This window comes from Ovis canadensis, chromosome 3 (genome assembly GCF_042477335.2).
Source record: "Ovis canadensis isolate MfBH-ARS-UI-01 breed Bighorn chromosome 3, ARS-UI_OviCan_v2, whole genome shotgun sequence".
NCBI classification, from domain to species: Eukaryota; Metazoa; Chordata; class Mammalia; order Artiodactyla; family Bovidae; genus Ovis; species Ovis canadensis.
Genome location: NC_091247.1, coordinates 95861435 through 95886614, shown reverse-complemented (window position 1 = coordinate 95886614; position 25180 = coordinate 95861435). Strand labels below are relative to the sequence as shown.

The 25180-nt window shown below is 42.1% G+C and overlaps 1 protein-coding gene across 3 annotated transcripts; it reads right to left on the bottom strand.

Annotated features, from left to right (window-relative positions):
- Nucleotides 1–273: 273 nt before the first annotated feature.
- Nucleotides 274–23990, bottom strand: STAMBP (STAM binding protein). Of its 3 annotated transcripts, none has more exons than XM_069580506.1 (10): nt 23911–23990; nt 21737–21954; nt 13594–13669; nt 13201–13296; nt 11730–12093; nt 10577–10701; nt 9560–9697; nt 2995–3107; nt 2368–2467; nt 274–929 (listed from the first exon to the last, which is right to left on the bottom strand). In XM_069580506.1, exons 1-10 carry the CDS (start codon nt 23959–23961, stop codon nt 873–875), a joined length of 1338 nt encoding a protein of 445 aa, XP_069436607.1. In that variant the 5' UTR covers nt 23962–23990; the 3' UTR covers nt 274–872. The 3 variants fall into 3 exon arrangements, with proteins under 3 accessions (XP_069436607.1, XP_069436608.1, XP_069436609.1); XM_069580507.1 differs by having other exon boundaries at nt 23837–23986; XM_069580508.1 differs by having other exon boundaries at nt 23613–23956.
- Nucleotides 23991–25180: the final 1190 nt, after the last annotated feature.

Here is a 25180-nt window from a genome sequence, read left to right as displayed (position 1 = left end):
CCCACTTGAGACAGCACCAAAAGAACAAAGATGACTTCACACCTCTGGAAGACGGCAAGAGGCAGAATGAAAGGACTGAACGATTTAAAGTAAACTGGGACATACTTGCAATGTTGACACATCTCAAAGTTCTATTTTTCCCTCACCTTTTCCCCAAATAACTAGACCTTTTAGTTAACATTTAGTAAGCACTGTCTGTCTAGACAATGCTTGATCCAACAGATCATTCTAGAGCACACACACACACACACACACACCATATACATATATATATATAAGTTAATTGTTATTTTATTGTAGAAGAAAAAATATCCTGAAATATTTGTTAAATAACAATAATTTCTGACAAAATCATTCTTTAGGGTTTTTGAGCCTCACCATCTGGTCAGACATAGGAAGCTGACCTTCAGCCTTATAATAAGCTTCATTAATCTTGCCATAAACCACAGGAAAACCCAAAGATTTTTTAAATGGCTTCCAAACTTCTGCATAGATGCTCTTAATTAGTCCAAAGGTAAACAATAAACAAGTTGGCAAAGAAATTAGAAGGATAGGTGACAGGGGAAAAGTGTTAACAATTGGTGAATCTTTAACAAAGCACATGTGAGTCTTCATCACAGTTTCTCACCTTGATTTTTTAGCTGCAGGCAGACTGAAAAGTTGCTTTAGCATGACCATGCTATTTTCCAGATGTGCCTAAAAGACATACTTGATCATTTCTTTTCAAACCAGAAATAGAAAATCAGTTCTCCCCTGGGTGGTACTTCCTATTGTTTTAAAAAGCTTCCAGAGCTTTCTGGAAAGTTTAAATTAAGGGGCTACAGTACACTGATATGGTTTTACAATTCTTGGGAGGCGTCTGAGTCAAACTCTCATCGAAGGTCTGTGACGGTCACAGCTCTGTCCACAACAGTCACGTGGTTGCAGCTCTGCAATAGCAAAACAGAAAGAAATGGGAAGTCCTGGAGAATTCAGAAAAGCCATCTTTTAAATGCTTAAATACTTGAAATGCTCATTCTGGCTAGTGGTTCCCAGGCGGGCAGCCAGACTGTTACTTAAGCGGCAACTATGGTAAGGGGTCTGGGAATTATTATTTCCACCAATCCAGAATCAATAGCCTGTAGTCTGAATCAATATGGACCTATATATCTCCATTTATTCTTCAAATGTATGTATATTCTAGCATCATTTACAAAATATACATTTATTTAAAATAACTGCTGAATTAATTGCAGTATGCTGGGTCATTATGTCAACCAGATAATAAAGTACACCTATTCCCACAAGGGGAATATTCCCTCTTCGCATGCGCAAGGGGTCATCCTAACCGAAAGCCTAGGCATTTCTGGGGGATTGTGCAGTCTCTGTTTCAACATCCTGGTACCAAGACACTTATTACATTCCAAGGCAGACTTCCCTATTTGTGAGCAAATCTGTCAGAAATTTCTTTCTCATACTCAGCTGAAAACTGGCACTTTCACAGGGTCTCAAGTTTTGGTTCTGGGAGTCATATGAAATATCTGGGACCTTTTTATACAACAGCTCTTCTAATACTCACAGTCAGTTCTCAGATGCTCCCTGGGGTTCTCTCCTAAACATCCCTAGTCTCTTTACCTCTTCTACTTGTCACTAGAGTGACAAGGCTCTGGAGTCCCTTTTCCACATTGGTTTCTTTTCAGTGCACCCAAAAGAAATAATAGTACTCCATGGCCGGCATGGAGTGAGGCAGTACTATCTCATTAGATTTGAGGAGAAAACTGCAACATACTTTTCAGCAACTACAGCTTTTTATCCACAGCTTTTTACCACTGTGAATTTACCAAAAACCCACAACATTTACCACTTGGGGGAAAAACTTTCTAAGAAGGTCGTAAAAATCTCTATGACCTAAAATCAAATTAAAAGCAAAATTCCAAAATTAAATATACTTTACCTATGTTAAATGGCTTTTTTCTTTTGAATTCAAATCTCTCATTGAAATGCACGCTTAGCAACTGATGATGATGAAGGAAAAAAACCTAATGTTTAGTAAGCAAGCTACTGCACTTGGTACTTCCATTTAATCCTGTCAACAACCCTGTAAAAGTATATATTATCATCATCATCATCATCATCTCCATTTACAGGTGAGAAAGTTGAGGCCCAGGAAGGTTAAATAACTTGATCACAACCCTTAAGTAGCGGAGCTAAGACTCAAACCTCTTCCTGTTCCACACTGCCTCCCACACATGTCTTTGTAGGAAGATTTAGAAAATTAGTGACAAGGCTGATCGTCTGTGTGGGTCGTGAAGGACACTGTGTGGCATCAGCTCTGACTGTGCTCCCTGGTTAAAGCGTAGCTCCAGCTTCCTCTACAGGGATACATACACAGAAGAGGGGTGGATCCTTGCTGTGGGGATGAAATCCTTTCTGGCGACAGGAAGAAATCTCCTCTAGTCCATGGTCAGTGAGTCTAAAGAATCCAGTTCTGAAATAAGAAAAAGCAGGTCCAGAATCAGGCAAAGGTGACCCCCTCAATCACACACACATTGGGCAGGGCAGAACTCATTTTGAGACACCTTCAGAAGTCTGCTGGCCCACAGCTCTCTTCTCTGGTGAATGAATCAGAGAGTGATTCATCACTGCCACCACATCAGTTTTACCGGAAGAATTCATAGTAAATAACAGGGTTTAAAATGAAAAAGTTAATTTTCAGAGATAATCTGTTAGATACTGAAATTCTCTAATCTGACATCAATCTCTTGAAATTCCTACTGATTCAAGTCAAACACTTCAAATTTCTAACATCTTTTTCTTATAAAAGCACCTACGTTATTGCTTGGATACTTGTGTAAACAAGCAGAATAGGTTTATCAGGCTATAGGACTGAAAAGGAAGACCTTTAGAAAAGCCAGTCAAATACCACAATCTATATATTAGATAGAGAACAAGGTCTTTAGAATGCAGAACATTTCCTCTGAAGCTTCTCCCCGGAACCAGACCCCGTGTACTCACTCCTGGAATTTGGGGGAACAAACGATGGCTATCGACTCTGGCAACATCATCTGGTACGAGCAGTGAGTGTGTAGGTCGACACTGGAGAGGAAGGCTGTCTGCGTGGGGTGAGTCTGAGAAGAGGGAAAAAAAAGTCTCAGTGAGAATACACAGGCAAGCCTAGCCCATGGAGAAAGTGAAATGTTAGCTGCTCAGTCATGCCCAACTCTTTGCAACCCCATGGACTGCAGCCTGCCAGGCTCCTCTGTCCATGGAATGCTCCAGGCAAGAATACTGGAATGGGTTGCCATGCCCTTCTCCAAGGGATCTTCCTGACCCAGGGATCGAACCTGGATCTCCCACACTGTAGGCAGATTCTTTACCATCTGAGCCACCAGGGAAGCCCCTCTGCCCCATGAAGGAAGGCAGAGCCAAATAATTCTCAATAACTTGCCATGATCTCCTTAAGTATAAAGTCATTAGCAGCCATGAGCAATATGCCTGAAGTTCCTAATAAGGAATGAACTTCCTTCCCTGCATTGTAAACAAATGTAATTTAACATGAGTACGTGCAGACTCATAATTTCTAATTGACCATCAAGATCTATCTGGCTCCTCACAAGCTCTCTTGACACAATGGAAAGTCACCCATACTGGAACAGACGGTATGTGCTACCCAGTACTTCAACCTGGTAGAAGTCAAGGACTTAACAAACCACAGATGAATGATTCTTCTTCCTGACAAAGGGGTTTAAAAGTCAGGCACAAGTCAGGGGCTCCATAGGCAAAAGTGGCCAAAGCTGTCCTATGGTTAAAGCATATCATTCAAGGATAAGAGAGGCAGAGGGTGACTGGGATTTCAGAGGGTGGTTAATCACAAGGACCCTGTCTTATCTGAGAAAAAGACCACGATGTTGACATTTGAAAGTAATCAGTTAAAGCACCATATAAATTTCATTCAGTTTATCTCATTTGTTTCCAGTTTTTTAATTTTGTTTTTTCGGCCATGCCGCATGGCATGTGGGATTTTAGTTCCTCAACTAGGTAGGGAATCTGGGCCATGGCACTGAAAGCGCCAAGTCCTAACCACTGAAATTCCCCAGTTATTTAATGTTTTATTGAACAGTCTTTGTATACAAATGAACACTATATAATGACTTATCTCAGAGGGGGTATGATGTTAGATAACAAGAATGGAAAAAGGAAAGACCAAATATGACTCAAAAAGAACACCAATCTTTACCGACTTAAAAGCACAGAAAATAAATATGTGCACTTGACCAGTGTTTTTAACTCTGTTGTGCAAAAATGAAGCTCCTAAGGGAACTTGTCAAAAGCACAAGTTCCTGCACCCCACCCTGGAAATATCCATCCTGAGAAGGAAAAAAAATGTTTTTTTTAAAGCTCATTAAATAATTCTTATGCATAGCCTCATCCGAGAAGCATGACTGCACAAAACGCTGTGACCAGCTCACTGTGGAAGAAGTCTACAACACAGGAACAAGTCAGCTGAGTACTGACAGCAAATCCATACACACGTCTGCACGGGGCAGGGAAAGATTTCTCTGATCACAGGGGAGAAACAGTTTCTACCAGTGAGAATACGATCCCACAGGCTTTTAGGAACATACGGCCTGTGTCAACACCTTTCATCCCATGGTTAGAGCTTGAAATTTTAACTGAGAACAAACAAGGTCTACACAAGTTGATGAAGGTCTCCAATCTAAAGTTGGGTTAGCCAGAAAGATGATATAAAGACATATAGCAGGGCCTCAATAAATAACTGTAGGGGACTTCCCTGGTGGTCCAGTGGCTAAGGCTCCATGCTCCCAATGCAGGGGGCCAGGGGTTCGACCCCCGGTCAGGGAAGTAGATCCCACATGCTGCAACTAAGACCCAACACAGTCAAAGAAATAAATAAAAACAAATATATATATATATATATATATATATATATATATATATATATAAAAATAACTGTAAACCAAAAAATCTTGTTTGAACCTGTGCTCCCCTCTAACTACTATGCCTTCTCTCCTTCCCTTCACAGTTGGGTTTCTTGAAAAAAAGTTATGCCCACTGTGCCCACGTGCCGGAGACAGAGGAAGGCATTTTTATGAAAAAAAAAAAACAAAAAGAATATACCAAAGGAACAGAAATGAGTGAGAAAAGTGAATGCTGAGGGCAGCCTGGGTGTTCAGATGAGCAGTGTCCAGCTAAGGTAGGGCTGAGACAAGGTGAAGGAGTGCCTTGAATACTGAGCTGGGGGTTACACAATACTTGGCGATAAACACGACCATACAAAGTTTCTGACGAGGGGGGCTTCCTGGTGGCTCAGTAGTAAAGAATCTGCCTGCCAATGCCGGAGTAGCGGGTTCAGTCACTGTTCTGGGAAGATCCCACATGCAACTAAGCACATGCACCAAAACTACTGAGCCTGCGCTCTGGGGCCTGGCAGCCGAAACTACTGAGCCCACGTGCCGCAGCTACAGGCGAAGCCGCCGCAGGGAGAAGCCACGCACCACGGCCAGCGCGCAGCCCCTGCTCGCCACATCTAGAGGAAAGCCTGCACACCAACGAAGGCCCAGCACAGCCGGAAAAATGCAAAGATTCTGACCAGGAACCTGATTCACAGCTGGCATGGTACAGAAGAATGGACCTTTTGTATTCTCCTCTTGCCAACTTTAAGATCTGAGCAAACATTGCCGTCTGTTTTGGTTTGCTTTTAATCCCAAGTTAGGAAGAAATGGTACAGGAATATCATGGGGGAAAAAAAGCTGGAATACTATCAATTTAAGTTCTAAATCTCTTCCTAGCTAGGCCCTCACTGATATTAAAAATACTTTTACTCACTTGTGGCTAAGATGTACCTAAAGTCTAAACAGTAATGATTCCCAACTTTGTCTCATCTTGGCCAGTTCTTAAACTCTCCTGTCTCCTCCTGCTGGGGCAATGGACCTGGAGTTCAACCCTGAAAGATCGTCTAAAATGAGTTCCCTCAACATCTCCAATTATAACCTTGAAAATCTCTCTGTAACTTTCTTCCTTCATTTCTGTTGTAGAGGAGTGTTTCCTCCCTAATATGAAGCTGACACCCTCTTTGTACTTTTGACTTAATTCCTTCCTACCTCCACATTATCTTGTCTCTCCTGTCCTTTTACCTCTCATTCACAGGTTCCACTATAGTTCACCCACTCACTGGGCTTAAAAACATGCTCAGACAACTATACATAAGAATGCAGATGAACCTTAAAGACACTGAGCAAAAGAAGCTGAATACAAAAGAATACATGTTATATAATTCTATTTAAGTAAAGTTCAACAAGGGCTTCCCTGGTGGCGCATAGGTTCAGGAAGATCCCTGGAGGAGGAAATGGCAAACCACTCCAGTATTCTTGCTAGGAGAAGCCCATGGACAGAAGAGTCTGGTGGGTTACAGTCCATGGGGTCACAAAGAACTGGACGTGCCTGAGCACACACGCACCCATGTAAAGTTCAAACCCAGGAAAAAGTAAACTATTGAGTTTAGGGACACACTAAGGTAGCAAAGCTATAAAGCAAGCAAAGAATTTCAAAAGAAACCAAGAGAGGGATTACCTGTACCAGAGAGGAAGGGTGACTGGGCAGGAGCATGGGGGAGGAGTAAGTTTCTGGCAATGCTCTATTTCTTAACCTAGGTAATGTGTACACATATATTTTTGTTTAATGATTCATTAAAGTATACATTTAGTTTATATAATACTTTTTTATACATATTTCAAATATAAAGTTTCAAGAAAATAAAAATAAAAACAACACATTTTCACACACTAAACCATAAATCAAGCAAAGTTTCTCTCACCCTGGCTGTTCCTTAAGCCACTATTCAATCTCTTTCCTTTCCTCTAGTTAGTGCTAACCTCTCCAAAAAATCAGTGTACACTTCACTATCACCACAACCTCAATACCCATTACTTCTTAAACCTTTTAAATCTATTCCCACCACTGCTTAAAACCCACTAAACTGAGGTCATCAATGACTCAGCAAGTCCAATCAGCTCATACAAGTATTCATCATTCTGGAGCTCTCTGCAGCATGTGACACGGTGAACATCCTGAAGTTTCTTTCTGAGACATTCCTCCTCCTTTGGCACCTATGCCTCAACACTACCTCACCTTTCTCTGACATCTCTGTGCTTCATGGCTAACTACTCCCTATGCTCCCCTAGGTGGCCTGGCCTTCAGCTGCAAGTTAATTTCTTCTTGTTCTCCATCCTCCCCCAGTTCCAAAGTCTCCAAGGTTAGCTCTACATAGAGGTCTCCTGGTTCTCTTTCCCACCTTGACCTTGTTTCCAAGTTCAAATTGCCTGGTAACTACCTCTACTGACATAATGTCTTGAAAAAGAAAAAAGTCAAAGTCAGTCGTGTCTGACTCTGTGACCCCATGGACTGTAGCCCTCCAGGCTCCTCTGTCCATGGGGTTCTCCCGGCAAGAATACAGGAGTGGGTTGCCATGCCCTTCTCCAGGGGACTTTCCCGACTCAGGGATCAAACCCAGGTCTCCCACACTGCAGGCAGATTCTTTACCACCTGAGCCACCAGGGAAGCCCAACGTCTTACCAGTGTCTTAAATTCAATATACTCAGAACTGAAGACAACATTTGCCCCACTTCCAAGTAAGTTCTCTTGCTGGAACCTCTGTTTTTCCTTATGAGATGATTGATCACTGCCACTCCCATGAGTCAGGCCTGAAATTTCTAAGTCATCACATTTACTCATCATCCTGACTCATTCCCCACATCCTCTGAAATCCTACATTTGTCTCTTTTTTTCCCAAATGCACTGCCATCACCCTGGTTCTCTTCATTATTACATTTTAATCATCACATTAACCTCTTAAATGAGCTCCCTGCCTCATCCTACTCACTAAGAAGCAGAACTATCCTGCCTGTCCACCCAAAATACCACTCCTAATGTGTTATGTGAAAACTTACCTATCACTGTTTCCTGATATGAACTTTAAGCCCCAGAAAACTGGACCACTCAATGCTCCAGGATTCCAGTCTGCCTATTTCACTGCTGTCCCCTCCATATGCAACCCTCCCTTGGGCCCCCTGCTTTGATCCTTCCCTCCTCTAAATTCTACAGGGCATCTCTTAAGGCACCAGGCACATTCTGCTTCACATAAGGAATTAACGACTTGACTATATGTCAATCTCCTCTATTAGACTAAAACCATATCTTACTCAAATTGTATCCCCTGGTGGATAAGACACAGGTTTTCTATCCCCATGTATCTATAATGGGGGATACACAATAGCAAGTATTTACAAAAGGACAGAGGCACATGGGACTGCCTCACAAGTCAGTATTTCCCCAATGCCAATATACAAGTATGTGCAATCTTCCCAAATCCAGAAATAAGCTGCCTTGTTTGTGTGGAACCCTGTTACACAATGTAAAAAACAGCTTGGTCTATGAGAATGAGGGGTTGAAAAAGAATAAAAAGAAAAATTAAAATGTAATCTTTAGGGATAGAATTATATTTTACCTGAATATTACTAGAAGGCTGTTAAGATACGCAGATACTTAAACATTTTCTATTTTGATAGCCCCTCTGATTTACATAAAGGTTTATATATAGGTTGTTTTGGGCTTCCCTGGAGGCTCAAGTGGTAAAGAATCTGTCTGCAATGCAGGAGACCTGGGTTCGATCCCTGGGTCAGGAAGATCCCCTGGAGAAGGGAATGGCTACCCACTCCAGTATTCGCGCCTGAAGAATTCCATGGACAGAGGAGCCTGGCAGGCTACAGTCCGTGGAGTTGCAAAGAGTCAGACACGACTGAGCAACTAACATTTTCACTTTCTTTCATAGGTTGTTTTAAGAAAGATGAAATGCAAGTATCTGTATTAACTTCCTTGATTCATTTTAAATACTTTGACTTGTACACCTTTCAGGAACATCATTCATATGAAGTAAGGCATAACCTCTATGGTCAAGGCTCACATACACTCTCAGCTAGCATCCTATCAACATTCATGGTCACAGGGAAACTGGGACTTTGGAGGAAGAATTTCATTTCTATTAAAAAATTATTTTAATTAAAAAGTCCTGGGCTTCCCTGGTGGCCCAGTGGAAGAATGTGCCTGCCAATGCAGGGGAGATGGGTTCGATCCCAGATCTGGGAAGACCTGCAGGGCAACTAAGCCTGTGTGCCACCACTACTGAGCTTGAGTGCTGCTACTACAGAAGCCCATGTACCCAGTGCCCAGGCTCCACAGAGAAGCCACCACAGGGAGAAGCCCATGCACCATAACTAAAGAACGCCTGTGTGCAGTGATGAGGACCCAGCACAGTCAAAAATAAATATATACATCTCTTAAAAATATAATAAATCACAACATCTTTTAGAAACGAAAAGCCCCAGAAATCAACACTGGAGTGCAAGCAGTTAAGTATGCTAAGGAAGTCAAGTCTGTACCCAACAGAGGGAAATACAACCATCTAAACAGTCTGGATACAACTCACTCTTCTTCAAGAAAAGAACAAGTAGTGCGTCTGTAACATCATGTGAGATGAACCCCCGGAGGGCTCAGCACTGCTTACATGAATCCAGCCCAGTGTGATGAGACCCTGCTGATCCTGTATGAGGAAAAGCTCTTCTTCACTCTCGGTGTTGCAATAATCAGACCCAGCACTTTGCTTGGGGATGAGAACATGGGTAATGGTAAATTCGTTCCTCATCTGTCAAATTAGAAAACAGCTCGTCACAATTCCCCCGTACGTAGGCAACCCTCTCTGTCACAGCAGCGGAAAGTTAAATTTCCATACAAGCAAAGGCCCTTCTCCCCGCCTGAGGCTTCTTCATGAGCTGAGTCCCTCATGTCAGTCTTGCTCACAACTCTTACTGCCCAAGTACACTGCCTGGGGCCCTCTGCAAGGCCAAGATGCCCACAGCCCTGTGGGAATTTCCTGCTGCAGCCAAACAGGTCTACTCATGAATCTTAAGAAGCTCTGGGTATAGTACTATTTCTCTTCCTTTATTCATGTCTAGAGTACTTTCCTTTTACTATTTCTCTAAGCCCTTGCCCACCTTTAAGGCTCAGTTTAAGTCTATTCCACTTTACTCATTTATTTATTTAGCAGTTAGTAATCAGTTCTTTAAGCACCTCCATTTAATGATCCCTCTTTCCTCATAATTCCTAGTGCTTTTATTGTACATGCTAGTCAACAAACTATCTTTTGGTGTTTATCTCCCATCTCTCTAAAGTGCTTGGGTACTTTTTGTGGACAGATGCTATCTGCCTTACATATTTCATATTCTGATGATTTACCACAAAGCAGGTGTTCAAAAGCTGAACAAGGGATCTTCCTACCAAGTTTAGAATTAAGCATTTCTTATTACCAGCATTAAAATACTCAGTTAAATTCAAGGGACTCTGAAAATTAATCAAATCCAGGGCCACTGAATTCAAGGTGACACTGCATTTTGCTGCCCATGGCTCCTTCAGCAGAGGGGTCTCTACAAAGAGTAACTGACCCTGGATATCTATCTGAGAGTCATAGGAGGCCAAGGGTGAAGAAACAGTCTAAGCTCTAGAAAGCATTTTTTTTTTTTTTTACCAGTTTTCCACAGAGAATCCCACATGTCTCCACTCCCCGGGCAGTGTTGGCACTGGCCAACTGGAGAAACCGTGGGCAGAGCTTCCCAGGCACCATCACGTGGCGCAATCCATCAATTGTAGGAGCTGTAAGGGAGAGAGAAAAAAATCTAAGACCGTGGGGCACAGCCTCCCCAAGCAGACCTCACAGCTGGCAGCCCTAGGAGAACAATGCCAAATCAGTGGGGTCCCCACAACTGCAGGCAGTAAGTGGGGATCTCATCCTAATGGCAGAAGAGAAAGGGCTGCAAAGGCTCTTCTCCAACCTCTGACCACAGCCATTGGGAGTATGTTGTTTCAAGAAAAGAGAAGAGGCTTTAATCATTCAAGTGAAGGCAAAGAGAAACTACTACTTAAGTTTCTGAGCTATTCAGGAATAATAGTGAGAGGCAACCCTGCCAAGCACATGGGGAGAAATCCTGAAAGCTTCAGAGTCTAACACCTCTTGCCCACTCTTACCTTGTCCTTTTAAGTAGATCTTCTGCAAAGCTGAATTCCTTACATGACTACTTGAAAGATGATTCCTAAAAGATCTATTCTAATCGTCAAGGCATACCCATCATTTTGCTGCTACTGTTATTTTCTTGGGTAACCATTCATTGGTGAGGTGAGGAAAGACTTAATAGTTTTATGGCTAGACTGAATTACCACTGACTACACAGAATATTTACCTTGACTAAACTCCTTACCAATTAGGAATATTTGCAAGGCAAACACAGTTCAGTAGCTTTTATTTTTTAGTCAGTTGTTGAATTTTAAAGTGTTACTGTAAATCTCAAATTTCCTTTACAAAAGGTTAACACTGGTCTCTAGTTCACTGAACATTTCAAATCTCTATATAACCCTTAAAAGCTGAGAGTGAGTCTGACTTTCAAGAATTTTATTAGCTCTTCAGGAAATCAACCTAGCCCAGGTGAATTATATGGCTTAAGCAAAGTCCACTTTATAATACAGCTGTCACAGAGCACAGTATGATAATATTGATCAAATGGATTTCTGTGACCAGAGCCTAATGAGTGGGATCACGGAGGTAGTTGTCCGCTGAATCTCTTGGAATGACACCCTATTTGGCTGCAGCTGAGATGGAAGAGGATTCGAGCGAATGAATTCACTACCTTCCAAGTTGTTCAGTGCTCCAGGTTTCAAGGATCTGTCCACTACCGGTGGCTTGGCAAGCCTCACAGCTGCATTACAGTCTGAAGGCTGTGTGGATACAGCAGGCACCGTGGGGAATACATCTAGGGAGGGCTTCTCCAAGTCGGGCACCAGTGGGCCACCCAGGCCAGGGTCCACCTTCCCAAACTCCCGCACAATCTTCAGGCGCTCCTTTTCTAGCTCCTGGTTCCGGATCATCTCCTCGAAGGCGTGGAACTGCTCCTGCTCCAGCTGCTGCTGCTTCTGCTGTGCCACCCTCTGTCTTTCCTTTTCCAGCTCTTCCTGCATGGCCACATTTCGGGCAAATTCTTCCGCTTCCTTCTTCTACAAAGCACAACTAGCAGTTAACAATAACGCTTCACACTCAAGTAACTTCACACCTTAGGAGGACAAAGCTTTTTAGCAGGGAGACTGCTCCCAAATGTTCCGGCCTGATTTCCAAACACAGAATTCAGGCTTCCCTCAGTGCCTCTACACCCACACAACAGTTACCCCTAATGGATCTAAGCACCGTACACCTATCCTTTAAGGACATTAAAGTCCTTATCCTCTCAGTACCCTTTCCCAATAACTCTAACTAACGTATTTTCTTCTCTACCAAAATCTTAATGCAGCATATTGCCGCACATGCATATCATATACAATTTTAGTCCCTAGGTGTGCCACGTATACATTCTGTATCCCAAGTAGGGCTGTGAAAAGGAACCAGATCCAAACTTATAAACGCCATGTAGGGGGTCTGTATTGAATTTTAACCCTGAATGAAGCCTCTGAAATTCTTCTGGTGATTAGTAAAATACAGAGTGACATTTTGAACTATTAAGAAACATCAAGTAACAGTTTCCTTCATGAAGATTTTCACTCACTAGGTACCTTAGAAATATACAGCTGTTTCCTCTCAGCTGATTTTCAACATCAGAGTCCAGAATAGAGTTCAGCAGCGTGTACAAAGAGTGCGCAAGTGCCTGCAGTGTGTGTTCCCACCTGGCACACACCAGGGACACTGTCTCAGAGCTTCTCATATGCTCTAACTGACTCTTCCTAAAAAGAAGTCATCTGAAAATATTAACAGCTTGAAAAATTTTGATTATTATAAACAGGTATAATCTGTTTTGGATATAATCAAATGTGAATCAAATCCCTAAATTCTCTGATCTAAAAACGCTGTACTTTAGTGAGAACTTTCTTTGTTCTTAGGTTCTAGCTCTAGACATAACAGACAAGCAATAGATTTTCTGTCCCTCAAGTCATCCTCTTAGATAAAGGGGTTAACTATATTCGAATTCTCAGCCTCAACACTTTTTTCTGGATTTTGCCAAAAATATAAAATATCACAATGAAATCAAAAGATCTGCTGGAATACCTACTAGATTCCTAGAACACAGCCTAAGAAACCAAAATAATTTCCTTTTTTTGCTAATCCATACTCACTTTTTCTTCATTATATTCTAAATATTCTTTGGTATATCGTTTTAACAGTTCTGCCTTCAGTTCTTCTGCTTTGGGAAATGCAATCTCCTTTAATTTCTGGGATACAAAATCAAAATCTGAGAGTTAGGACAATGGTCACCAATTAAGCAGAAAAGTAAAAAGACTTAAGTCAAGTTGGCAATGGCAACAGCACTTCCAAAAACATTTAAATAATGTAATAAAAATTACCCCTGCCATACCGTACCTGGTATTTCATAACTGATCTACTGAAATGGCCTTATCTCCTATTTGCAGGATTTGACATTCAGATGTAGACTCTGCCACTTATATCTGGAAGTTAGTCTGTGGCTCTCTGAAGCTTTTAGATGGGCAAGAGTGAAAGTGAAGACCCACCTTTACTGTGTCTTTCTTTTCAGGAATGACAGCCGATTTGTAATCTCGATGCTTTGGTAGTTTCTCAATAAAGAGCCTAAGGGGACAGAACAGATTGATGGTGATGCAAACAAGACATGCAAATACCCAAAAGACTCTGAAGCAGTGCAACTCCCTTACCCTGTAGCGGCTATCTGACAGGTTTCCAGGTACTCACGGGGAACAGGCCACCTCCCCCATCACCCTCAGCCCCCTAAGGAGCCACAGAATTGCTCTTGTCCCAACTCAGGCGTGCAGCAGCACCAGACGCCTACAACAAAAACTATGGAGGGGAGAAAATCCTAGCGTGTGCCCAAAAATACGCCTCCGAAGAAATTCTTTTCTGGTTGTGACGGTAACAGGCTTCCAAAGGAAAAGCCCTCTGTCACAAAGCATTCTTCAGTGAACAGTCTGGCAGCCAAAGGCAGGAGGCTAAGAGAAAACCCACGTTCTGTTACTACTCCTAGCTCTGTGTGATCTTTGAGGTCGGCTTATTTTCTTTGGGATTCATGTTCCTTTGTCGAAGAATCATCCTCGCACCACGTTAAGCACTGGGATGCCCAGAGAGTGATGTGTTATATGGGAACATTACATGCGTCATGTGTAACACGTGCACATGCGCATCACGTTTAATACGTGCATTATGGTCTCCGATGAAAACTTCTTAGAGAGGCCTAAGTGCTAGATTTCCTCTTTCAGTTCTTGTCCTTGACTGTAAAGCTCAGTGGGAAAAATAAACTGAATCAATTCATGAGCTCTAACATTTATGATGTCTACTTGGGAATGGTGAAAACAAACAGAAGTTCAGCAACTTGTCACAGCCAGAAGTGGCGGGCTCAGAATTCAGTGCCAGCAGGCTGATTCCAGATTCTGCTTATAAGTATATATAGTAACACAGGAAGCAGATACAGAAACTAACAAAAGCAGAGGGCAGGGGAAATAGAGTGCATGAGGCAAGAGTGGGAGTGAAAAATCTATATACTTTTAAAACATTATTTTGATTTTGAACCATGTAATGAAAACTAGTTCATAAAGGATTTCCCTGGTGGTAGTTAGGAATCCGCCTGTCAATGCAGGGGCCATGGGTTTGATCCCTGGTCTAAGATCCCACACGCTGTGGAGCTACTAAGCCTATGAACCACAACTACCGAGCTTGTGCTTTCCAACAAGAGAAACCACTGCAATGAGAAGACTGCCCGCAACTAGAGAGTAGCCTGTGCATAGCAGCGAAGACCCAGCACAGCCAAAGTAAATAAATAAAATGAGTTCATAAAACTTCCAGACCTGAACATGAACACCCTTCTCATATTTCAGTAACTGCAGTCAATCTTCTGAACGGGGACATATGGGCACAAGGGTCTCCTGAAAACAGAATGAATAACACAACCCACTGCCCACACTGGAGGCAAGAAAGCTTAATGGTTAGGAGGGCAGGCTCTGGAGCCACCCTGTTTAGGTTCAAATCCAGGTTTTAACCATTTATCTACCAGCTGTGTGACCTCCAGCACCATCCGTCAGCTGCTCTCTCTCTATAAATTATATACACAGAGACAAACTAGTACTACCTGAAATGGTTGCTATGACACCAAACAGAGTTTAAAAATAAATAAAGTGCTGAGCACAGTGCCTAGCACATAGCCAACATCTGCTATATATACTATTGTTTTTACTATCATAATAAATAAAGATGTGAGCAAGAAAAAGAGAGGAAGATGTTAACATCAAGGTTAGAAATTTTCCAGGCAGAGAATAGCTGTGGCCCAGAGGTATACTGTTCTCTGGGTTATATCTGGTTGCAGTCTAGAGAGAGGAGTTGTACAAAAGCAAGCAAAGATACACGGGCAAAACACAAGCAAAACAATCCAAAAGAACAAAAGGAAAGATATGCATAAAAGTAAATAAAAGAGGTAGATAATTAAATAAAATGGTACTCAACTTTACTTATAAATGAAAGAAATTCAAATTAAGATGAGCTATCATTTCTCATCTATCAGACTGGCAAAGGCTTAAAGCTGGATTACAACCAGTGTAGGTAAAGGCACAGAGAAATAGGTGTCCATACACACTCCTGGGCAGGACTGGAATTTGATAATACCTTTTTCCTTACGGGGGGAAGGGGTGTAGGAGACAAGTATTCAAAATTTAAAATGTGTATATCATTTAAACTCACAATTCCATCTCTATGAATTTATCCTACAATAATACAAAAATATATGAATGAGATTATTCAATATAGCATTGTTCACAAAAGAAAGGCAAACTGAAACCCTAAATGGGCATCAGTAGGGGATTACTTAATAAATTATGGTGGACCCAAATGTGGTAAAACAACATTATCAATCACTCTTTCACTCAAAAAAACATTTATTGAGCATCTATGACGGGGTCAGGCATAATTATAAAGGCTGGGACTTGGCAGTGAATGTCACAGTCACAAATTCCTCCCCACCACAGAGTATACATGACGAGGGGGAACAGACAATAAACCAAAGAGTATACAGATAATCAGTGCTGGGGAAAAGTCACTAATAGGGAAGGGGAATAAGTGACAGGCAAGGGATTGAGATTTTAGGTAGCGCAGCTAAGGAAGGCATCACTGAGAAGGTGACATTTAAGTAAGGACCGGTAGAGCGAGCCATGAAGATATCCAGGATAAGACTGCTCCAGGTAGAAGAAACAGCCCTGAAGCAGAATGAGATGATGGATCAGTGTCCTGATATGTAAAGATACGACTGTTAAGAAAGCAAGCTGTAGAGAAGACTATGTTGTATGATCTCATTCAGGCACCAAGGAAAAAGGATAAAGACATGAGCCCAGGTGCTTGCATGGGGATATTTTCTTAATAAACACACAAGAAACAGAACAGTGATTACCTCTGGTGGATGGGGATTTTCTTTTCACTTTAATATTTCCCTTGCTGTATGGTTTGAAAACAAACTGTTTTAATCATGAAAAAGTATTAATTTTGTGTAAAAATAATTTAAAAAGTCAAAAAGAAATTCTAGAACGTGGATGCATTAAGGGCTCTAACTTCTTCCAATCTGAAAAGTTAGTCAGCAAAGCGAGGGTGATCACAGAGGAAAACCCTCTTCAGTCCATAAGCCCCAATCCTGGTGGTAAACACTTTCAACACAGGTGACAGACCATTTTCAGAAAGCAGGTTTGTGTGCTAAGAGGCTCACACAGCAGACAGGACTGCCTAAGTCCTCTGTAACTCTTTTCGATGTAGCCTAGTCAATGACCATAAAAAGCTGTGAAAGAATCCACTGCCTGGATTACTGTCTGTGCTCACCATGAAAATATGTACTGATTTAATATGTTGAGGATCCTTCTTCTATACTGGGGTCTGCAAAAGGAAAAGCATTCCTACAGTAAGGAAAACCTCTGAGGAGGGGAATGTACTTGAGATCATTAAGATGCCTAAACTGATTGAGGGAAAAGAACAAATATACCCTTTAAAATCTTGAATTAAAGTATCCACAAAAGGTCTAGAACAATGACTCAGTAGTGGGGGGCGAAGCAGAGGAGTGGTGAAATAGAGGCCTACCCTCCTCTCTCCTCCTCAGTGTAATAATTGCCAAAGTGAGCTCCTGTTAACTGACGGGAACATACCAAGTAAAATGGTAGAAAAACAGAGCGAGAATACTGAGCTAGAACGTTTTTTTGCAACTCCTAGGACTTGTCAGCTCACAGAATCAAGAGTTAGGATCTTGAAGATATCTGCAAGAAAAATAAATGTAGCTACCTTTATTGATTCAGGTCAAGCCAATCCAACGAAGTATCAAATTAAAACCCAAATCTAACAAGTTAAGTAATACATTCTCCCCTCCTCTCACCTGACTCTCCTCTAGGCCAAGTTCATCACATTAAATGGTCCTATAAGCAGAATACCACATACAGGGACAGGCTCCTTTTATCAGTCTTGTTAACACTGATACTCATATCACTCAATGTAATAACAAGGCACAGAAAAAAAATCAACTGAAGTTTCTGGGTACTATTAATCCTACGCCTACTCCTTCTGGCCTATTTAGGAGTTTATTTCTATGCTCAATCTCTTTTCTGTACCATTAGCCTCTCCTACTCCACAGTATCCTTTCCAAAAAATATGCTCTAGCATCTCCCACCTGAAAACAGACACAAACACATTCATGCACTCTTTGTCCCCCTTCAATTATTTCAATTTTCCACTTTACTTCTGGTCCAACTTCTCCAAAGAGCTGTCTATGCTAGGGCTTGGCAAACTATGGCCAGTGGTCAAATCTAGCTTGCCATCTGTTTTTGAAAATAAAATTTCATTGGAACACAGCCTCACTCATTCATTCATGTGTTATCTATGACTTGTTTTCACACTACAAAGCAGAGGTTGTGACACAGACCAACTTGCTTGTGATGCCAAAAACATCTACTATCAGGCCAATCTCAGAACTGTACTCTTATCGCCCATTCACCTTTCAACCCACTTCAGTGAAACTCGTGACATCAAACCAAACCCCTGCCCACCTGACACAGCTGCCCACTGTCCTGCAATTACTTACTTCTTTTGGCTCCCACAACAAAGTGATGGATTTCCTCCTATCTCTCAAAACTTCCTTCCAAGTTTCCTCTACTGGCCTTCCCTCCACTAACCAACCTTGGGGCTCTCTCCTAAGCTCCTTCCCTTCTCAGTCTACAGTCTCATAATCAAAGTCTAGTTTCCTTTAACACACCATGGATCCTTCTGGCCTCTAATGAAGCCTATGGACTCTTCTCAAAATAATTTTTTAAAGATGTAATATAAATAATGAAAGATTACAAAAAGCCCCATTCTACTGTAACAGTTTTCAAAATATTAAAAAATGATGACATGTGCTTACTTATTGATGCATTGTTAGTACATTAAAAAACAAGATCTAGTTGTGGGTTTAAGAACTGTACTAGAATTCTGAAGTAGTGATGAGTATAAATGTTATTTTGAGACCTACTGGACTATCATAATATGAAAATATCTTGATTTCTGTTGGTGACAAAACTACAAATATTAATAATACTGTGGTTTGAGCCTATATTCAAAATTAAAGGAAATGCTAAATTTCAGCTACACATTAGTAAAAAATAAGAAAAGTCTTTCCCAACCAAGTGCATGGACACTGAATTCTATCAACGAATCCCTGTGGGTTCCTGGACCCTAGATTAAGAACCACTGCACTAGATGGTCTCAGCATCCTTATGGGTTCAGGACCAACTATATGCTGAGGACTCCTAAGCTTGTTGCTCCAACAGAGACCTCACTTCTGAGTTCAGACTGCTACACTCCACCTCCTACTGGACATCACTACTTGGATATCTCATAGATAACTTAAACTTAACACCTTAACGTGTTAAAAACCCAGACCTGAACTCTTTGTCTTCCCACTACCCAATGACCCCCTTTGACACCACTCTCCCCCATCTCAATAAATGGACCAGCAAATCCTAAGTTACTCAAGGCAGAAACTGAGGTCAACCTTGATACCATCTTCTTTCCAAAATTATGAGTAAGTCTCATGGACTTTACCTCCAGAAAACAAAATCCATCTACTCTTTTCCAGGCTACCATGTTCTTTCAAGCCACCAGCCTCTCTCTTGAACTGCTGTTAAAAGTTTCCTAACTAATATCACTGCCTTCTCTTAACACTCCCTCCACCAGCTACCATATGGCAGCCAAAATTTATATTTCTAAAACATAAGTAAGATTAGGTCACAACCTCACTTAAAACTTTTCAGTGGCTTTCTATTACTCTCAAGATAAAATGTAAACTTACTGTGGCCAATAAGATCCTCCGTGATTTGGCCCCACTTGCCTCTCCAACTTCATCTAAGGCTCATTCTCTCTCTTCATTTGCTACACTCCAAACACAGTGATCTTTAATCCTCAGAACACACTAAGGTCTTTCCTACCTGAGAGCTTCTGAATACACAGTACTATCTGTTTTAAACACTCTGCTTTATGCTTTTAGAATGACCAACTCTATGGCACCCTTTAAGTCTCAGTTTAAATTGTACATTCTCAGATAGATGTTACTCTATTTAATTAGATATCCATGGTTATTTTCTATCACAGCACTTTCTCTGTTGCTTCCAAAGCGTTTTCTCTATTTTGTTACCATATATTTCTTTGCTTACCTGTATGCTGTCTTCTCCCATAATGAGAATAAGGGCAAGGGCCATTTTACTTACTATGTACGTAGGACTTACTGCAGTGTCAAGTAGATAGTAGATATACACAATATATATTTGCTGAATGAATATGATCCTCACCCTCAAAGCACTTTCTATGTGGAACAACAAGACCCAGAAGGCCCTTCAGAAAACACCTGGTACAGTGATTCCATGATTCTACTGCACTTACTCAACTATAATTTCCCAAAGGAACTGTGCCCCTCATTCTGAGAGAGCTGTCTACAAGATCACTGGAAATATACTAGTTCTAGCAGCAGCAGAGTAAATGAAGAGGAGGACAATAGCCAAAGAAATATCTCGGGAAAATAAATTTTGTGCCCATAGTGCCTAGGAATGAAAAATTCCTAATAGCAAAGAGAGGGAGAAAGATAATTATAACTCTATGAAACTTTATGAAACCACAGCACTCCCTTTGTTCCATCCTAAAATTACAATATGAATTCTAGGGAATCCACTCTTACACCTAGTTTTCTTTAGAGTACTGGCTCTCAACTGGGGCAGTTTTCCCTCTCAGAGAGCATTAGTGATATCTGGAGACATTCTGGGTTGTCACAACTTGGGGGTAAGGGGCTCTACTGGCATCTAGTGAATAGAAAGACCAAAGATGCTGCTAAACACATTACAATGCACAGGCCACTCCTGTGCAACAAAGTATTGTTCAACGCAAAATGTCACTAACACCAAAGTTGACAAACGCTGCTTTAGAGCAGTATGTGATCAAAAACTTAGTATCATATAATTAATATGCACCCATCACCTCTGGAAGAACATACAAGAAACTAATAAGAGTGACTGCCTGTGGGGAGGGGAACTAAAGGTTTGGGGGAAAAGAGGATTAGAAATATATATACCCTTTTGTGCCTTCTGAATTCTGCACTACATGCACGTTACCTATTCAAAAAACAATAAAGAATAACCCAAAATTAATGTGTCACCAGACTATAATCTCAAAAGACTACCTTCAATTCAAGAAACAGTACCAAAAAGAAAACAAAAAGAATAGGACTTATGTTGTAGAATGAATCCTGAATTAAGAGTTGGAAAATCTAGGTTTTGCCACTGCAAATTGTGGACTAAAGCCTACCACTGAACCTGGAGGGTGTTTCCTCATATGCAGAATGGAAGGATGATGCGCCCTACACAGCGCACACAGAACTGTAAAGATCAAATGACATGAATGCAGGTGAAATACTCTGTGAACTGTTGAAGAGCTACACAAATACACTGTAATTATTGTTACCTTAAGGTCCTAATATTATGAAAGAACAAGACTAGAAATGAGATCTTTTAACATTATTATTCCCTTCTTAAATTACACATCTTTTCCAATGTCACTGGGACTTTAGCAATTGTTCCTGTTAACTGAAATCTTCAAAGCTGCAAGAGGCTAAGCAACTCAAGGGAAAGGTCTTATGATGAGCTATACAAACCGTAGGTGGTCAATACTTATTTAATGATTTACACGATTATGATAAAGGTTACGAAAAAACTCTTTCCGGAGACAATCAATTTGCTACAAAATAGGTAGAGGTGAGGAATTTTGGCTCTGCTAAACCTCAGCGATAATCCTCTGATTGGCTGCCTTCACAGAGAAGGGACAGGAAAAAACCTTCATCGATACAAAACATGTATAGTTTAAACACCAACTCTCTTGCCTAACAGCTGGGCCATGTGGGCACAGCCCAAAGAGCTAGGTTTCTTACTCATGAAATTACTGAGTCACGAAAACAACACTTGCAGTACCCATGTCTTTGAATGTCAAGAACAGCTAATATGTCGGAGCTGCAAGCAAAAATGATTAATGATAAGGATGTTGTAAAGTCCTCTGGTTTTAGCAATTCTGAGCAGAAATAAATGAGCACAAGAGCACCATGAGTGAGGCATCAGTCACCGGAAAAGAAAAAGGAAACTGGAGGTGTCTTACGTGATATACTTGTTATAGAGGATGAAGGCATATTCAATGTTGCCTTCCTCGCAGTAAACAGATGCCATTCGGATAATCTCCACTCCGGAGCGGAAGTACCGGCGGGGTGGAATGTCTTCATTTATCTCCACGGCGCTGCCCCTGTGGGACAGAGCCCTAACCCGGTCTTCGGGTGGGAGGCTCACGTCTCCATGGTCAGACATGAGGACCAAGACCTCCTGAAACAAGTAAAAGATGGCATCAATACCAAGGCCCCCGTCACCTCGGCACAGGCGTTTATCTCAACAAACCTCCACCTTACAAAGAAATTAAGAGAAAAACACCACATGCTGTTGCCCATATTAACTAAGGTCTCTTCGCCACAAGAAGCCTGAGACCCTCCAGGAAGCCCATTTCACAAGGATGAAAGGGCTGACAGACTCAGAAACCTGTAATGCCTGTGGCATGATTAGGTGGTACAAAGAGTGTAACTATAATGAGCCACAAGGGCTTCAGTCCTCTTTTCATGCTAATCATTCCCTGTCATTAGGTGGCCCTGATCTCAGCACCATAAAAAAAGGAACAGTATCTTGTATTTTTTCCATTATCTCTCCTCCCAGCTACCCACTTCCACCCACCCCAGTACCTGACAGAGAATACTCAATGACATTTCCTGATGATTGTTAACTGACTTTAAGTTGATCATTTAACCTGAGAGTAACGGACTTTGTCTACAACTTTTCGCACTTTAGCACAAGGTTAGTGAGGGGAAATGGTGTGGGGATGAATATTTATAATCCTGACTCTGCTCATAAAATCACTAGTCCAGTCAATGTACAACATCATCATTTCAAGGTAAGGAATTCAGATCTAGAAAACAGTTTATTCAAATCTATCTTTGAAGACTAAGTACTCCTTGAATAACAAAAGGACAAAAAGGTAACTTGAAAGGCAAAACCCAAACCAAAAATAACAAAAACCGCCTGGGAGTCTCCCCTCCCTGGGTCTCAGATTGCAGTCATTCTAGAGTCTTTCCTGATACTGCTGCTGTTAGAATCAGATTCTTTCTTCCAATCAGATATCACTCTACGTCACTTCCAGGAAGATTCTGGGTATTTGATGCATACTGAATTACAGCACACCCCCTGTATTACAGCACACTCCAGTATTCTTGCCTGGAGAATCCCATGAACAAACGAGCCTGGTGGGCTATAGTTTACAGGGTCACAAAGTCGGACATGACTGAAGCGACACAGCACAACCAGCATGCTGTAGAACACACAAGCTATAGCAGATTTTGGAATTCAAGGCCCTGTGTCAACTGGCCCCATTCGGTCCTTTTAAACCTTACTCATTGCCAACAGAGACCTTTTGCTTCAGTCAGGATTCTTATCTGCCCAGAAATCCTCATATGTGTTTCATTTGTCTACCCACTGTTGTTTTCCATTCCAAGCACTCCCTCAAAGATGATTTTCTCCAGGTCAATTCTATCTTTAGGTCACACTTCCTCCACCAAGCTTTTTCTCAAACACCCTAAGGGTACAAAAGTTGTGGGGACTACCAGGGATGTAGAGGCAGTCCACCTCCTGTGGGAGTCTTTTCAGGGGCTCAAGAAGCCACTAGCAAATCTAAAAGCTCCCCAAATCGCCTAATTAGTAAACTCACTGCAGAGCCCATCAAAGCTAACTGAGGCAGGAGAGGCTTGTTGCTCTTTATCACCTCTCGGGAGAGGATCTTTTGGTCGAGAATGGAACCTCTTCCCAAGGCCAGCAAGTGCTGCCCCACACGACAAGGCTGACCAACACTCCAAAGAGGAGACGCAGCGTCCGCAAATAAGGGGGAAAGTGGCGGAAAAAACCGAAACGGGGGAAGATGACCGGGAGGCGAAAGGAAGTACCAGGAATGAGCGATGGGGGCGTTTACAGCGGAGAAGGATCCACTGACAACTACTCGAGGCCTTCTCGAAGGCACTCAAGCCAAGTTGTCAACATCGGGCAAAATTATTCAAGGCTTTCGCGTCTATCGCGAGCGGTAGGAGGGGACCGGAGCCGTCAGGGGCCTCGCGCGCGACAGGCCGGGCAGGGGGCGCAGGGAGGAGAAGGCTGCAGGCCCCACACTCACGGTGGCCGCTCGCCGTCAGACTCCGATCACGCTCAGCGCCCGGGCCCCACCACACAGCTGGGACCCTTCCCCACCTGTCCCCCGCGGACGACTCTCGGCGCTTCCGAAAACGTCACGTCCGGCATCCGCCCCGCCCCGCCCCGCCCCCTCCCTCTGGTCTGTGAGTTAAATTCTCAAAAACTTAGGACCCGAGCGGCGACTGGTGGGCGGAGCTAGAGCTGCCACCTGCAGGAGAAGAAAACACCAATGAGGAGAGAGCGGGGCCATTTTGGTAAAGGAAAATCAACCAGCAAAGAAGAGAAAACGAGCAAAGGACCCAATGACCAAGCTAACTTTTATTTTAGGTTAGTACAGACACAGTGAAAGGCTACACACGTTGTAATACAACATCCCTTGGAAAAGCTTAAGAAGTATGAAATCAGATAAAATCTGTTGCATAAATCATACATGTATTGAAATTAGACTGGTAACCTTCATGCTTACCGCATGCCTTTATGTCCTCCACGTTTGTGCAGATGAGTTATATGTTTGTGCGTGCGTGCTAAGTCGTTTCAGTCCTGTCCAACTCTGTGCGACCCTATGGACGGGAGCCTGCCAGGCTCCTGTGTCCTTGGGATTCCCCAGGCAAGAATACTGGAATGGGTTGTCATGCCCTCCTCCAGGGGATCTTCCTGACTTAGGGATCAAACCTGCATCTCATGTCTCTTGCATTGGCAGGCAGGTTCTTTACTACTAGCGCCACCTGGGAAGCACGTGTTATATATTTATGTCAGTCCTGAAAACTAGGGTATCCCAGTTTTCTGCAGAAAATTCTATGAGCTTTATCAAGATTGATTGCATGTTGAAACCTACCCCACCAGATTATTAATACCCTGTTTATATTACGAAGTCACTGAAAAACCAGATGAGCTATGTCTTGAATTTTTTATGCTAAATACACATCCTTGGGTCTTCTCTATGTGGAAATTTGCTTTCCCTGAATTTCCACTCACTTATTTTTTTAGAAATTACTCAAATCTTAGCTCATTTCACCTCAATTTTGTTTATTGTCACATTCAGAAAGGTCATGTCGAGTTCTGTTTTAAACCTTTGTGGCCAGAAAGATAGGCCACGTTGGACTCAGTGGCTGTTAGGGTTCATCCTGGTCAGTGACAAGATTTTCAGAGGAAGAGTATTTGGGGAACTGAGCAGTCATTCTAGTGGTTTCCACTAGTAGGATCTAAAAGTACACTTCATTTTGCAAACTTTAGCACACCGCTTAAGCCCCTCGAGTTCTTTTTTGCATACTGGTTAAGCCATTAAAATTTGGGGGCATTAACTTTTTTTTTTTCCTAGCCGTGCAGC